Here is a 17,308-nt window from a genome sequence, read left to right as displayed (position 1 = left end):
ATGATCGTCCCCCCCCCCACTTGCCTTAATAAACAAACAAAAAAATTGAATCTGTCAGAAAGTTCAGCGGTATGTTGCCTTTTGCCACACGGATCATGAATACATGATCAGTAGCTGCTACTTCATTACCAGGAGCTCCAGACTCAGTCACACCGACCATCAAAGGAGTTCTTATCAATGCACGATCCCAGTTAGCCCATGCTCTTGATATTGCCGACTACATTTCTACTACCCAATTAGACTTGCTTGCCATAAAAGAAATTTGGTTATTCCCAGCAGCAGGACCCACCTTATCATTAACCCTCCCAGATAACTACAGGATTATCAGAGCAGATAGAGGTACTAGCAAAAGTGGCAGAGTGGCCTTCATAGCTAAATCACACCTCGGCCTTAGATAATTCTCTAGTGCACGCCTCCCATCAGCTGAACTTTTGTCGGTTAAAGTATCTCTCTCAGCCACCCGTACCCTTTTACTTCAACATATCTACCGGCCCCCTGGCCATACTTCCTTTTTTGTGGTAGGCACTACCTTCCGCCTGACCCAAAATACTAAACCTGGCTCACAGATTGTCTTGCTGGGAGATCTCAACTGAGGCCTTCATGACCCTAACAATGCTAATGCCACCATCCTAGAAAACGCTATCACACAACTCGGTTTCAAACATCGCATTAATGAACCCACACATAAGAAAGGTAGAACCTTGGACTGGCTGGCAGACCTAAATTGCACTACTACAATCCTCAATAATGTGCCTTGTTTGACCACCACTGCATCACCTCCACCATACAGGAGAGTGCACAACTCAATACCAGCACGGCCATCACCCCTCAAGCCTTACCCAGAAACAACCATAACATAACACTAGACAATTTATGAATCCTACTACAATATAAAATCAGTCTGCAATGACAATAGATCCTCCGAAGCCATCTAGAGAAAAACGCCTTCAATCCATAACAAGGAAAAGTTCACCACTGCCGCTACTACTTACAAAACAGCCATTCTCAACACTAAAAGAGCGGTCTATAACGTCAGAATCCAGAATGCTAAATTTGGTATGAAAGAGCTCTTTGCCATATTAGGAGAACTGGAGTCTCCCGCTACCCCCAAAGAAGCCTGCACGAAGGATACAGCCTGGTGTGCTAATACCCAGAATGCTCTATCAGACAGAATAGCTTTATTGCAAGCTAAAATTGAGACCAAAAAGAATAGCTTAGCCTTGAGCGCCAACTCACTCAAAGTACCTGACCCTCAATCACTCCCATGCCACCATTTCTACTTCTCCCCAGTCACCGCTAAAGAAGTGGAAATCATCATCATGGGGCTTAACGCCTCAAGATGCCAGGGAGATACCTGCCCAGCCTCAATTATTAAGGATGGAGCAAAAGAACTAGTTCCTTTCATCACTGCTTGATGATCTCTTCCTTCAAAAGCTGCTTCTTCCCCAACAATCTTAAAGAGGCATGGGTTATGCCTCGCCTAAAAATACCTAATTTAGCCCCAAACATACCTACCAATTACAGACCCATAACAACAGTCCCATTTCTCTTAAAAATAAGCTAGAGCAGCCTATCTTCAAATACAAAAACATCTGGAAGATAATAACCTTCTAGGCCTACGACAGTCTGCCTTCAGACCCAGGCACGGCACTGAAACCGCCCACATGATCTAAAAATCCGAATGGATGAAGCAAATGACAAGGGCAAGTTAGCCATCCTTGTACTGCTGGACCTCTCAGCAGGGTTTGATCTCGTCGACCATCAGATCCTAACCAAGCATCTAACAACTGCTGCAGCGTTCTCTCAGAATACCGCCAGTTGGATCCAATCTTTCCTCTCAAACAGAACAACTAGAGTATTTGCACCTTCACCGTCTGCTGAACCAGTACCCATCTACTGTGGAGTCCCGCAGGGATCCTGCGTTTCACCCACGCTCTACAACATTCTCACAAAGCTCCACTTTGATCGTCTTGACAACTTGGGTGTCACCTACACAAATTGTGCAGATGAAACCCAGGTACACATCACCCTCACTGGTTGCTATGTCAAAGACTCAAAAATGTTAAATGAAATCTACCTCGAAATTCAGGCATGGATGGCCACCCATAGCCTCTGTCTAAACGACATCAAGACAGAACTTCTGAATATCGGATCAAAAGCTTGTCTAAACAAATTGGACACAAGTTACAAGACCTTTAACATTGATGGGAACATCAAAGTTGCCAATGAGGTGAAAAGCTAGGCGTATGTGAGACTCTACTCTCTCCCTCAAAAAACAAGTCAATACTGCAGCCTCAACCACAGCAGACAATAACTAACTAATAAATGCCTGCAAACCCTACTTGTCGACTAACAGCTGCCTCATACTATCTAGGGCTTTGATTCTTTCAAAGCTGGACTATTGGAATACCCTATTCCTTGGATTTTCGGAACAGAAACTGAATAGATTACAAGTTCTGCAGAACAATGCCCTTAGATCAGCCCTAAACATCCCTCGTTCTAATCATATTTCAGCCTTCAGACGGGATGCACACTGGCTACCAGTGAGTGACAGAATCTCACTATACACGTTAGTCATCACACTCGAATGCCTCTCAAACACAGCCCCTAAATACTTGACAGAAATTCTCAAGGAACCACTCTGGCAGACCTACAAGATCCTTCTACCTACACTGTCTCAACATCCCCAAGTACAAATGGAAAACTGCAGGGGGGAGGGGGTGTCCAGTTTCCCTGTGCTAGCGGCTAAGTGTTGGAACGCCCTCACCACAGCTATCAGAGATAAACCTACCTGCTGGACTTTTAGATCGAAAGTGAAAGCCTGTGTCTGCCCAGCAACCTTAACTTAACACCAACTGTCTCCGCTACTACTGAATCAACGACCTATCTGCTTCAGATGCCCTCATTGCTTCAATGATCCTATTACTGTTACTTTTTTCCTGGCCCTCTAGCCCAGTCTCTGCCTAAATATTGTGTACACTTGTTGCTTGCTCCACCTTGTAAAGATTCCTACTGCTAGTACAGTGCCCTGCAGACATGTTTATGTGGGCATGTTGATCAATTTGTAACCTGGTCAATAAGCCATTGTTATTTTTTACCTGTATGCACTTGCAGCGAATTATGTATGCTCAAGAGCCCAGCTACCTCAGGGTTTGGTGCGCTCTACACATAATAAACTGAAATAATGAGAGAAAGACCTTTGATGTTACATTGGGGAAGACCCAGAACTTGGATATAAGAATGGAAGAGGGACTTAAGGTGGTGTGTGAAGCCTGAGAAATTTTAACCTGAGAAGACCTGGGAGCTGCTGAGTAACGAGAGCTCCTCGGTCATGAGGACCTAGCCAGTGTGCGTACTGAAGAAGCATGGAGAAAATAAAGAACTGTGTTGTGCAGGGGAAGAGAACCCCTGGGAAAGGAGAACCGAATGAGTGGTGGCATGACCTCGGAAAGGTGGACTGTCCAGTCCAAAACAGCTGCAGCCGTGGCTACGCAAGGCCACACTGAAGAACCAAGAAGAGTCAGCGTGACTGCAGAAGCCGTTCCAAAACCGAGAGCTATCCTGATCTCAGAGAGATCTGGTGACAGTAGCCCGTGAACAAGAGGGTAGCGGGAGAGGTAAGAGACCCGGAAAGGGGTACGGGGAGCAGGCACACATGCAGCCTACTTGTCCCAGTGACACAATCAGTGTTTATAAGAGTTAGAATAACTACAGGACTCTATCTCCTCATCCCTGTGAGGGAACAAGTATCATTAAGAAACAGAATAACCCTAAGAAAGAGAATGGAACCTGTCTCACTAAGCAATATGTGGGTTATTTCCAGCCCCAGGATACAAGTGGACTGCATCTGGCAAAGTTGGGCCCAAATGTGAAGGAACTATGACAGCAAACTGTTGGATATCAGACAAAAGAACAGTATTTAACTCAACTACCATACATCCAAATATTGCAGGCAAGGGCTCAAGGAGCTGCTTTTCTTTCCGGTATGGACTATGGGGGTGGCATTACCTCGAGGGTAAGTGGAGCCGCCCACCATAACAAAAAGCAGCGTCCTTTGCCAGCAGCAGGCTTGAGGCGAGGAAATCTGCTATCTCGCCTTGGCATTGGACCAGGTAATGTAGAGTTCACTTCAGGTAATATGATCAATGCGATTTATTTATCATCCCGCAGCAGATTTCGAAACTTCACATAGCCACCAAAACAGAGATCCAAGAAGAACAACTACTATTACTGACTTCACAACACTTTATAAAATTAAATTTTAATTAGTGAAAACGTATTATACATCTTAGATACAGTTCTGTTAGCTCCTTCATTTGTCAGGTTCAGACTTCTCGTACCTTTCTTGCATGGGAAGCAACTGGGCACAGTGTCTCCTATTATTAATCTCTGAGTAAAGCCGCACTCAATACACCAGGTTCCTTTATGTCACTGGACTTGGACAATCTTAATGTGGTTTTGTAGTGGGTGAACCACAACTCTCAATAGGCATTGTTCTTCTGGTTCACTTGACTAGGTCAACACTTACGTGTTTATCTCTGAATTGACTGGCCCATAACTCTCAATGGGCAACATTACTTTGCTTTACAGGACTCAGTTAGCACTTAGGCATTATGTGATGAGAGTGATTGAACTTCAACTTCCAAAAAGGGAAGGTTCATCTGGCTCCCTGGATTTGATCCTTCACTGGGTCTCTGGAATGCTTGAACCAAGCAACATGATACCAAAATGTCCTCTGGTTTGCTCGATTGGGACAGCACCTTTGAACTGAGCACCTGAGCAGCAACTCCCTAGACTCGTTCTGTGCTCAGGCACTATGACCGTAAGTATTTGAACCACACCTCGCATTAACAATGCTCCTCTAGTTGCCTTGCCTTTGTCCAGGGCACTGTGCTATATCTCTGGAGTGATTCTATCACTGATCAGAAATGAATGTGTCAGCACTTCTGCACTAGGTCTTCTTTGCAGTGCTGGAACAACATCTCCTCTATTGGAATGTCACCATAGAACTTTAATTAGGCTAATCCAACAATTCTCTCATAGGGATGTCCCTGGTCTTTGAATTCCAGACCCTCACCGCCTCTTCTTTCTCACTTTGCAATGGGTAGTGGTCACTCGGTACTCCTGCCCTGCCTTTTGGAGCGTTCTCGCTTGATCACCTAATGAACAGTTTCTTAGTCACTCACTTGGTTCCCATCACCTACGTTTGTCGCACAATTGTTCACGAGCTTGTGCTATCCTTTCACTACTGATTTCAAAAACACTTCAGTTTGTCTAAAGGTTACTGTTGAAGCCACTTCCACTGATCCCTCTGGATCCTTCACCTGTAAGTGTTGTCTGAGTAGGCTGAGCAAGTTCAACACTTTCGCACATCCACCACCAAGCAGTTACTGTGTGGCTCTCACAGTCATCCCTTCCACTTTCCCCATGTTTTACAATCAACTACTGACTCCTCAAGTTAGTCTCCCATTTCTGTGACCCACATCTTCTGCACACCATGTTCGTAGTGTTGTGATAGACGTCATCTGGCTGAAGATGTAGGCAAGGCTTCATACAGGGTATATTATCATGGATAGACATAGTCATGTGTTTGTGACTTGCGACTCCATGCTTTATGTGGACCATATATGCTGGAGCATGATGCCATCAAGACAAGTGAGGGGGCCACTGCAAGCATCACCTGCTGGCCATGGGATAGGACAGTCTCTGATGCATGCACCAACATGACTAATATAAATGGTGAGTTCCTAGTAGGACCACCACACAAAGACAGCAGCCAAAGGAGGAGGCATGGTTGAGCCACCCCTCCAAGTTCACACAATGAGAGGAGGCTGTCAGCACCATCCTGCACACTGCTGGCCTGGAGGGTGCTGTGGCCAAGCAGACCACAATGAGGCGAATGTCCATTTGGCAATGACTCAAGCCATGTGAACGGGAAACCATACGCTGCATGACATCCTGTGGACCCTGTGGCAGGCAATGCAAAATCTAGGCAACCAATACAGTTGTTCCAGGTATATGGGACCAAGGCAGGTCACACACCAGAGAGATAAGGGCCTATGTCAAGGAATAGCATACATGACACATCAGAAACCTGTGATGGACATGGAGCATCATTTCCCTGGAATGCCCGGTCGCTGGTCCTTCCCCTGTCCCCATAGTATGTCACCCCCCACACACACATGCATGCCACCGCATTATGATGAATCCTGACTGGCACTTCAGAAAGAAACATTTTGACAGACTTATATAGGGCAATTGTCATCATACTTTGACACAAACACATTCATGTCAGACGTACAGAGTCCAGTGACTGATACACAGCAGCAACATGGCCTGTGCAAGATGGATCCCCCATAAACAGTCGGCACAACATGACATGCACCACCACACTTCCAAGGCCACAACATCACCTGTTCCTGCCTCTCACAATCAGGTTTACCACACGCATAAGGCACCATTAGCACAGGTCCCCAGGGCCACTTGCCTGTAAATCCAAAGCCACTGCAGCCCAAGACAGGAATGAGATTTCATTGGGCGCATGTAGGAAGTGACAGATGCCCCGTGTGTAATAGCCAGGCACTTCCCCACATGAGACTCAAGCTGTACACAAAAATAGCATGACTGTAATGTACAATCATACCCTTAAGAACACTCCAAGTGACAACAATCTCTCCCAACAGGCGCATGAGGCAGTCAAGGAGGGGGTGAAGGTACCAGCACATCCACCTTAAAATCGACGGCCACCACCAATACAGGCCAATCCTCCAGGAAAGCACAGTGCAGTTACACCAGTAGTCAGAAAAAACAGGCAGGCCAACAACTGGCAATCCCGTGCATGTGGCCGCCATGTCTGTCTCCACAGAGCCCATGCCCACACAGGCTACTGGCACCAGCGGCATAGAGTCTCAACTCTCCATCATCACCGCGATAGCTGGCAATTATGTGGATGCCACTCCAATCTCTACCGTCACCAGCAACACTCCTGGCAGTCATGTGTGGAGGCAGCTCCAACCACTGCCACCATCACTGCTGACAGACATGTGGGGAGAGCGTCAGCCACTACCATCACCACTACCAGTGCTGGCAGTCTGTGGAGGCAGATCTTAACTAGTACTCAGGACATGGGCACCTCATCCTCACCTCTGCCTGCACCCGTCATCTTCTTTGAAAGTACTCCAGCACATCCAAGCCTGTACGTTCACCAGTTGGACTCCTCTTCCCGTCCCACCTTTGGCCCTTTTCCAACCACGCCCTCACACTTATTCCCTGGCTATGCACTGTCGTGTCACCATCTGCAGGGCATCGACGACACAACTAGTAATGATGAATCAGCAGTGCATGCATCAAGGAGGTGCCGGCCCTGTGGTTAAGCACCCCCAGCATCACAAGCAGCTGACTGCTAGTTGGGAGATGCTCAGTGAGATTGAGGAGTGCCTGGAGAACTGAAGGAAGCAGTCCAGGGAGCGTCAAGGCAGGTGTTCAATGCCACGGTGAGGCTGCAGGTGGATTGGCAATCAGAGTGCTGGCATCACTTGTTGCGCACAGAGTGACGGCATGGCTGCAATAAAATGAGGCTTGGGTGAGAGGCATAACACTCAAATGCCAGTTCCATATCAGCCACTCCCCCAGAGTGATCTGCCCCCAACACTTCTTTAAGGTGCTCTTGGAGAGTACTGTTATGCTCCCTAACAGCTATGCTTGCACTCTGAAAACACATGTGGAAAAAGGGACAAGTCATTGCTGGTCAGATGAATATGAAACAGTGGTCAGATGTTCCACCAGCAAATCCAGAACCATACCTCCAACAGCCGGGCTATGCTTGCGTCAGAACCTTTACACTCGATACGGGTCAATTAAGATGGTGTTGAAATGGCGTTTATATGCACTTATTAGGACAACTGTTGTCTGCGCTTAACTCTTACACTTGCCACCTGCTAGCCACACTACTTGTTTTGACCCCTTTGCAGCACATTCCACTTCTCCCTTCCCTCGCCCCTGCACTTTCACGATCTCAATGTCACTGGGCCTAGTAAGATTGTTGTCTTGTCCTCCCTTTTACCACTCCCTTTTACCGCTCCCTTGCCTCGTCGCGCCTTGAAACACTTGTGTATAGGCGCGCTATAAATAAAATATCATAGATCATATCATGAAGCCCCAATTGTGTACTCTCAGTAGATTAAAAGGCATTGGGCCTCATACGACTTCGGCTGCCGCCGGAGTCATTTTATTTCCGGTAATTACATCCCCGGCGGACCTAGTAATTGCCCATTCTCGGGCATCAGAAATAATTAATCCCCATTCCCATTTGAGTCCCATTGGACTCATGGGAATTGGGAGGCCGGATGCACCAGCACCATTCGTGAATGGTGCCGGTGCAGCCGACATGGTCTGCTCGTGGGTGCCGTTCCACCCGCCAGGTCAGACCTGGCGGGCTGAAAGGCACCCGTGAGCAGAACTTGTAGTTTGCCGGCACCATGGTTACCGGGACGGCAAACTTGTAATGAGGCCCATTATCTTTTGGATGTGCCGGAATGAACACATTTTTTACATGATTCACTGAGAAACGCTCTATACCATCACATAACACTGTGTGGAACATATCAAAACATGCACACATCTTTGCCACTGCAACAACCCAAAAAAATACATTATAATAATACACACATTAGGTGTCATATGCCTCATATATCATTTCTAAAATACTGTTAACTATTCTTGATAAGAGTTATGCTATTTTATCATTTGAATAGAAAAGCGCATACAACTGTACAAGGTAATGTAAACACAAATGCAATGCAAGGTGATGCTTTTTCCACAAGATTACCAATAACAGTTTTTAATGTCAGAAATGTTTGCTAAGCCAACCCAAAAAACATTGTATTTCACATTATCTAAAAGCCTAGAAAACCAGTGCATCACAAATTATCTTGCAGGCGATTTCATGGTAAAGTGTTTTTGCATTTGATTTCTCTTTTAATTCTTCCTCAATTCGGATTCCTCCATTAAAACACATACAATAAATATACAATACATTAATAAAACCTGCACAGTATTTCAAACCATTAGACATTGTACAAAATGGGGGCTACCATCGGCCGTAAAATTCATATACACATATAGAAATTATAATATCAGACAAGTAAAATAGCAAGGTACGGGTTTTTCACTAGAAAATCCAGATGCATACATGGTCCCCTTACATAAATTCGAAATAAAGCTCTCATTACTATAGTTAATTATAAAGGACATGGATGCTTGATAAGTTTTGATTTTAGCCTTTCTAAAATAAGTTGGGGCTTAAGCCACTTTTTTCCGTTGGATACCGTGATTCTTGCAGATTAGCAGAAAATGCCCCATGTCTTCTTCAACTCCCATTCCGCATTTACATTTCTTAGATGGACCCCCCACCCACCCCCCAATGCTAGCTACCACGGGCATTTAATGGGAGCGCGTTGAGCCTAAGCATCAGCATGCGTTTCCTGCAATCATAGGATTTATATTTGCATATTTCTCACCCAACATGGAAACACTGCAGTGTTATACAATTTAATGGTAGGGAACCCGCATTTTCCCTGTCCAATTCTTTATCATGGCAAAGGGCAAAGGGCTTTCCTAGATAACATTTTTAATGTTTGAGAATTCAGGTGGGGTTAGTTCCTTCCCTCCCTTGTAGACCAACCTAGTTTAAAGAGGGCAGCTCTCATTGTGGCGTGTACCTTTCCTTTTTCATTCTAAGCGCACTAGCTCAGCCAGGGCATTCTGTATCTTGGGGTTCCTTAAGCCTAAAACGTGCGACCTCAAAAGGAATGTGGCCAGCCTCAAATTCGCCAGTATGGTGATCTTTAGCACCCCCAATTCCAGCCTGATAGTATTCTCTCATCTACCATTTTCATAACGCATGGGTGTCGTTTCATATTTCCTTTAGAGCAGTCTGAAATTTCTTTGGGGAGTTTAACTGATGCTTCCCATCAGTCACGATGCTAAACTCATCACCTAGACACCTCTCCATAAAAAGTAACAACTCCCAATCTCACAGACCTAAGAGGGCTTCACATGCTCCGCTCCTTATTATCCCTAGATTTAAATTCCAAAGGGCAGGAGGCTGTAGTTTCCCAGCAAGGGCCTTACCACCGCAACTAAGAACGGAACGTTCTTCCTGGACATTCCAGGAAGGCCTCAAAGCCTGGCTCTGTTCACCAGACTCATAACCACCACTCACCGTTTCTAATGACGGTTATTCGAGACGTCCTAGACGTAGTTACGAATGTTCAAGTCAGGAAACATACATGCCACCTTGTTATGCTGCATTTCACGCACCCAATTTGCTTGCTTTTACCTCCACAACAATGCTATGTACCGTAACCAAGCCCTGAGATCTATTTAATTCCGCGCACGACAAGGTTTGCTGCAACCAGCGCCCTGATGCCCTCGGGTTTGGTGCACTACACAAATGACAAAATAAATAAATAAATAAAAAGCACTCCCTAATGTTCCCCATTAGTCTAAACTTCTTTGTTGAGCTGTATTCACCCATCTTAACTGTCACCAAACTCAACTTTCACCCAAACTTCCACTTAAGCCAACAAATCTTATAGAAGTACAACAAAATTATTACTGTGTTGCCATTCACGCAAATGCAACAACTTCTTCACCCAATATGTTCCTATCCCCACTAGTCCTTCTTGTGGGAATCCCTTGCACCCGGTCACCACCACCCCTCTTGCTGCAACCCCTCCCCCGACGATTGCTGGCTGCTAGCTGCCTCCTGTCGACCCCTCCCAGCCCTGTCCCGCATGTGGCAACCAATAACTGGGCCGCAAAAGCGCACGGTCTGGGCCTGCAGTATCGAGGAGCTCCTAAACCTCAAGGCCCAGAGGAGCCATACAACCAGTCGTCGAAAAGTAAGAAATGAAGTACTGGAATTATGTTGGCCCCCACATCCCACAAACCACATTTCCACGCCCCCTCACATGCGCAATGCAAACCCCCAAACACAAACTTACCTGCTGTTTTCGGGAATGTTCACTGCATTGCACTGAAGTGTAACTTTCAACTTCTTCCTGCACTTTATTTTAAAACAAAACCATTGCGGACCCGTTTGTTTTGAAAATAAAAGTATGGGAACAGTAAAATGTAATTTAAAAAACTAGAGGAGCACCGCTCCCTTCCCACTGCATGCAACCACAACACCCCCGCTCCTTGCTCTATGCCGTACCTTTGCCCGATACCTCATGAACCTTAACACTAGAGTAGGCCACCCCCTATTTCACCTTAACTACTGCACTCTTCTCTCAATTAATCACTCCTTACCTTACCACCACATCCCTGTCTTCACTTTAAAAAAGACCACCTGAATTCCGAAGCGGCTCAAGGCCTTGTCTTCTCTTTTGCTTTCTCTCACTCTCCCCTGCTGACCATCCTGTATACTGCGCTAACTGGCTACCCTCTGAGTCTCACGGGTACCAGAGCGCCCCCTTGACCCATAGCCCCTGCACTGCCTACCGAACACTGGGGGATGTATTTGGAACCCTATAGTCCCCTTCCTCCTTGCACTTACCCAAAGCATTGCTGTCCTGATTGCACTCCCCCCCCCCCCCCCCCGGCACTTCCCCTCTCCCTCCCCCTTGTACTTTATGTCTCTCACTTGCATGATCTGAATGACAACGCTTAGTAAGATGGTTGTTGTGTCCTGCCTCTGTGTTCCCACCCTAGTCTTGTCCCGCCAAGAAACACTTGTGTACAGGCGCGTTATAAATGACGTATACCATATTATATCCTCCTCCCCAGCCCCCAGCTCATCCCAACTGTCACTCTTCATCCTCATCATCCCTTTCAATCCACCTTCCTGGCCCTCAAGTTCTCCAATGCCATTTGTTTCTAGTGATATTACCCGCCCAATCCTGTTCAAACCTGGGATATCCACTCCCCCTTCATATTTATTATTTATTTGCCTTTATTCTTTTAATGTTTACTATATTTAATTAATCGCATCCTTTACCCACCAAATACACCTCCAACATCCTTCACACCATCAACCTTACCCTTACCTTCCCCAAACACCAATGCACCTTCAGTTCAAATCCTGCTCACCCCTTCGTCCAAACCATAATAGCGTGCAGTGCACACCCCATTACCGCTGCACCGCCTCTGGGGTGAGCTGTCCAAATCTCTCCCCACTCAACTGAAACTCCATCAGCGCTGAACCAAACATAATAGGTATATATACTCCCTTTTTTTTTTAATTACCCCCCTCTAAGCAAACCCATTGCCATGGAAATCCCTCACTCCTGCTGCGCAGCAACTTCTGCCCCCTGGTGGCCCACTTTCCTAACCAACCAAACTCTCCTTTTGGCGGTACACTACGGGAACGCCACCTCCAGAAACCCTTACAGCTACCCTGGCTTCTGAACCAGAAATGCTGCAGAAAGCTGAAAAGGGCAGCACACCACACTGACCCCTGGTGGTGTGTGATGTGCACTGCATCCTGCCCTTTACAGAAAAACAGGGTGTGCGGGGCCCGGAGCACACCAGCGGAACCAGGAAGGTACGGTTGGAGTTCATCCAACCCCCCACATTGCCGACAATATCTTTGTTCCCTTTTAAAAAATATATATTTTAATAGATATTTCTTATTTATACTTTTTTTTATATATATATCCCCGTCCGCGCCCCACAAACCTCACTTCCCGCACCCCAGTATCCACCCAGGCCGCTGCCGCCACAGACAATTTATTTTTACTTTTTAATTAACCCGCCCATATAACCAACCCTAAATACTAACTAAAACCCCTTCATTTGCTGGCCCACCTCTCCCCCATCCACTCTTCCCGCTCCCGTGTGCCCCCTAGGCCACCACCTCTTTAGTGGCGCTGGCAAAGGTCCAGGCAACACAAAACAGCGTTAACCGCCAAATGTTCCTGAACTTTCACTGGCACCCTTATAAATAGCAGGCAGGGGCACTCTATCCCCGACCTGCTCGCTGGCCGCGTGCAGCGCCCAAAATCTCCCCAGGGAGCAATGCGTATTGAGTGCTCCGCAGCACCCCCACACCCCTGACCACTTCACGTATTAAGATTAGACAGCATGTAAAAGGAAAAAATAATTAAATAAATCTTCAACCAAAATCGATGGAGAAAAATAAAATCACGAGTGATTTAAACCAGACTTCGTCCAAGAAAACTCGTAAAAATCGCTGTTAAGAATGCATCAACCGTCACTGTGGCGGTAGATCATATTAACCCCTTAAGTGGCAAGGAGGAGTATGCTCGTCCTTTTTGCATAGACTTCAATAACAGCCTGGCACTGTGCTCCGGCTGAGCCATGTGCCGCTGCTGCTGGGAGAGTATGTGCTCACTCGGGCCCATTCCAACGCTGACACTTCAAGTTACTTTTCATATTTAGGTCCAGCCCTTCACGATACCGTGGCCATGCATGTACCGTCCTGTTTTCCCTGTGTATGTTGGTTGGTAGCGTATAAACGTGCAGTCTAGTAAATGGCCCTGCATGAAAACTGGCCTCCAAATGCTGTAGACGGCAGACGGCAGACGGCTAGTGCGGCCTCTAGAGGCACAACCAGAGAACAGCGCATATGAACCAAACCAGGACCTGTTCAACAACGGGGGGGGGTGTGCTCAGTAGACTGCTAGGAGGCCTTACCTGCAGATCCAAAAATCACACTTGGAATGACCGGCAGTGAAACGCTTGCGCTCGTAGCAGACACAGATACACATCATGCTTATTCTAGGGTGACCAGACGTCCCGATTTTCCGGGGACTGTCTCAGTATTTGGTGCGCTGTCCCCCTTTTTCGAGATTATGTTCCCATTGAAAACTGCAGTGGTCCCGGTATTTTTAGTAGGCCTTTATAACTGTCAGGCAGGAATGCACAGAAGAAATGCTGCATTTTACATCTTAAGATATTGTTCGTTTGTGATGAATGAATTATAATATGCGTTTCTTTGAACAACAACCCTTAAACCACCATTTCCTCCAAACACTACTGAAGTCTAGTGTCTTGAAAGCCACTTTCAAGAGTTAGTCCTACTTGTATGTTAGTTGCCCTGTACTGGTTTTTCACTTTTCAAATCTGGTCACCCAACTTATTGCAGATATGCAACCCACAAGATGCAGCCTGGCCTTCTGAGTAAGGTTAGCAGAGGACCCCGTATCGCCAGAGCCGTCTCGCTCCAGGCCCCGGCGATGCCTTTATTTAGAGTGTCTGAAGAATACTAGCACCAGAATTCAAATGACGGCGAAATGCGGAAGCCATCTTCGGTGACTTGAGGGGGGCATCTGATAACATTACTCCTGAAGTATTTCCATTTGGTGCATAGTTTGAACAGAGTGGGCGTTGCGTATGAGCTCTTCGCTTATCGTCAATTAACGTGGCCTAAGCTGTCACCTATTTGTGAACACGCAGAACTGAGAAACATTTGAATATCCACGCATGGCTTAAACAATACTACATCTCCCAGCATGCATTCGTTGGTTGAATGACAGCTCGGGTCTGCGAAACGTGTGCACTGTGACAAAGAATCACCCGATCACCCATGGACATGTTCACGTCAGCCTTTGATGCACAGGCCACCTTTCCTTGCATCGTCCGATGGGTGCTGCACGGACAGCGGTGGATGGACAGCGTCACAACTATGCCACGCCCAACTGTTCCCCCAGTGCAAAATTACCAGCTGATGCCCCCTTCCTGGGCGTTCATTTCTACATTATTTGCGTCATGGGAGTTGTAGTCGTGATTCACTTCAACGGGCCTAAAAGAGCCAAATTTAAATAAAATAACGAAATAAATGCACACTGCGAGCCACTACAGTTACAGTTGGTGGGTGACATAAAAGGCGTGGTCATACATAGTTGTATCGCATAGCCTGGTGCCCTCAGGTTCGCCTGGCTTGATAGGAAACTGCTTAGATGGCTAGCGCTTCCATGCCCACTCGTTTAATGGGGAACATGAAACTAAGCTTTGACGAATGCCACAAGTAGGACTGGGCCACCTGGTAGATACACATACTTGCCCACTGCCAGTGTGTTTAGAAGGTCAGAACTTTACAAAAAAATATAATAAACATTGCTGCGGGTCGCTTTTACATGTTAACCTCAATAGGCATTGCAGGACATGGTTAGAATATGGACGATTCCATCAAACAATTCATAGCGACGCAGAAAGAATTCCTACCGTTTAACTAAAACCACGGACTGTGCTTTCAAAACGTCAGGTCCTACTAATAAGCACGCATGAATGGGAGCAACGCCGAGGGCACGAGGTGACCTGGTTTGGACAGGTAGGTGCATTGTGCTGCATTCAGTGGCTCAGCTGAAAGCACGCGCTCCGGGTAAGGGAGTTAACCCGCAAACTTTCCTCAAGGGGCGCCCTGAAGAAGAGCCTGCCTTTCCCCCGACCCAGCGGGCCCCATTGCGGTAAATGCACGCCGGGTACACTTGAAGAGGGATGAAGGAGTGGGACCTGCTTCAGCCAACGGGGAAAGTGACCCACCTGCCGAGGGGCGGCGAGTGGCCGAACCGTGGGGCGCCGCGCGTTTCTGTCACACCGGGGTAAGCATCGCTCAACCCAGATAGTGCGGGGCTTCACCGGAATATCAAGAAGGAGCTGCCTGCGCTTCCCCTGTGCCCCCACCCCCGCACGTCGCTTATTACCCAGCTTCTAGAAGGCATTTCCCCCTCTGTGTAGTGTGTGACCGGGTGAGGACGCTTTTGGGACATCCCACCCCAAGTGGAAGTATTGTGGGTGCCCGGCGTCTTCTGTGTGGCATTTTACAGTGCACACACACACGCGCCTGTGTCTATGTGCTCTCAAGGGAGGAGCGGGCACAGGTACAGGCAGCGAAGCACTAACCCTGCCTAGTGCCTCCAGCGCGGCTCCTTACACACATGGGAAAAACCCAAGGCATATAGTGTGTGTGGGTGCAGACTGAGTGATGGCGGGGAGCGCCCCGGGGCGACTTACCTCCAGCAGAGCTCCGATCTTGTTTTTCTCCAGGTAGCCTTGTATGCGGTTCTGCTGGTTCGACGCCATCTGGCGCTCTGTTTCAACACCTGCCGCACAGGTCTTCTGTCGTGCCACTGCCCGTTCTCCAAAAGGGGGTCGGCCAAGGGGCACCCCGAAGGTGTGTATCCGCTGTAACCGAGTTGGCTGCTCCTGCTACCCTCTATTGTGGCATGCAGCGTTCTGAGAGGGTCGCTGTCTGCATCCTCTCGCTGCACCGGCTGTGCATGGTGCAGAAGGAGCTGGCTCCGGGGATAGGCTGCTCGCTTCGGACTCCTTGGTTACAGAAATAACAACAGCACGGGCTTCCCCGGCGGCTCTAACGTTTCTCTCTCTCAAGGCAGCGACGGCACGCCGGAGCAGCCCCGGCTAGGCGGCAGGATACTTCCTGATTGGTGTTCCGAGGTGTGGCGGCCGCCCCCCAAACCCCTCCCTCCCATCACTGGTGACTGTTCATTGGGCAGTACCAGCTTGTTCTCTGCCCAGATCCACTCAGGTAAGCGTCCAGCTAGGTGTGTCGGAACGCAGCATTGATTAAGGCGGGCAAATGCATGTACATGTGCTGGCCGTGGTCCAGTGCTGCGCTTGGGTTGGTATTGTGTGACAATCACGCATCACCTCTGCCCCTCTGTAGGACGCGCAGGTCCCAGCCGTGCTGAAAACCGACTGGATTCTTGAGCCGAACATCCTCCAAGTCGTTTATTGGTGTGGGTGAACCACACTCACAACAGCGGTGCCTACGGATGTGGCATTTTTTTCTATTCTTAATGTGTTGTCCCTATTAGATGGAGGTATTCGCCAGTCTGCCTTTTCGAAGTGACTGTAAGAGCCGGTTTAACAAACTGGTTTCTGCAATTTTATTTATTTATTTATTTATTGTGCATTTGGGAGGCGCTTATACATCAAGGAACATGGGGAAAGAAAAGCAAATATAACACTGAAGGATAGAGGAGGTTCTGCTAGGCCTTGTGAGCATTCAGAACGTGCAAGGGCAGAGAGCGAGAGAGAAGGCATGAGGAAGTGGGGGGTACGTGCTCGGTGTACCAAAGTGGGAAGTGCGAGGGAGTAAGTAGCTGTTGAGTGACTCTGGGGAGAGTGGTCAGCTGCCAATAAGTAAGTGCAGGCCTCTGTTGGCATAGGACAGTGGGTGCCAAGGCAAATGTTGGGAACGGACAGAGGCTGCAGGCGATTGGGTGTGGGAGGCCAGGGCCCAGGAAGAAACATAAGAGCCCTGGTCACCAATCTCTGCAGCTGTGGTGTTTAGCAGAGGAGGGAGGGAAGGAGGAGGTGA

The 17,308-nt window shown here is 47.7% G+C and overlaps 1 protein-coding gene across 2 annotated transcripts in view; it reads right to left on the bottom strand.

Annotated features, from left to right (window-relative positions):
• The window catches only part of C5QH8orf34 (chromosome 5q C8orf34 homolog), a 1,794,780-nt gene extending 1,778,382 nt beyond the window's left edge, over nt 1-16,398 (bottom strand). Inside the window, exon 1 of one of the 2 annotated variants that reach the window (XM_069621157.1) lies at nt 15,979-16,398. In XM_069621157.1, coding sequence (XP_069477258.1) covers nt 15,979-16,047 — 69 coding nt within the window. In that variant the 5' untranslated portion in view covers nt 16,048-16,398. The remainder of the gene's footprint in view (nt 1-15,978) is intronic. The other variant, XM_069621156.1, reaches the window with a different exon arrangement.
• Between the last annotated feature and the right edge of the window lie 910 nt (nt 16,399-17,308).

This window comes from Ambystoma mexicanum, chromosome 5q (assembly GCF_040938575.1).
Source record: "Ambystoma mexicanum isolate Mex_15411 chromosome 5q, UKY_AmexF1_1, whole genome shotgun sequence".
In the NCBI taxonomy this organism is placed as follows: domain Eukaryota; kingdom Metazoa; phylum Chordata; class Amphibia; order Caudata; family Ambystomatidae; genus Ambystoma; species Ambystoma mexicanum.
This window is presented reverse-complemented; position numbering and strand designations above follow the sequence as displayed.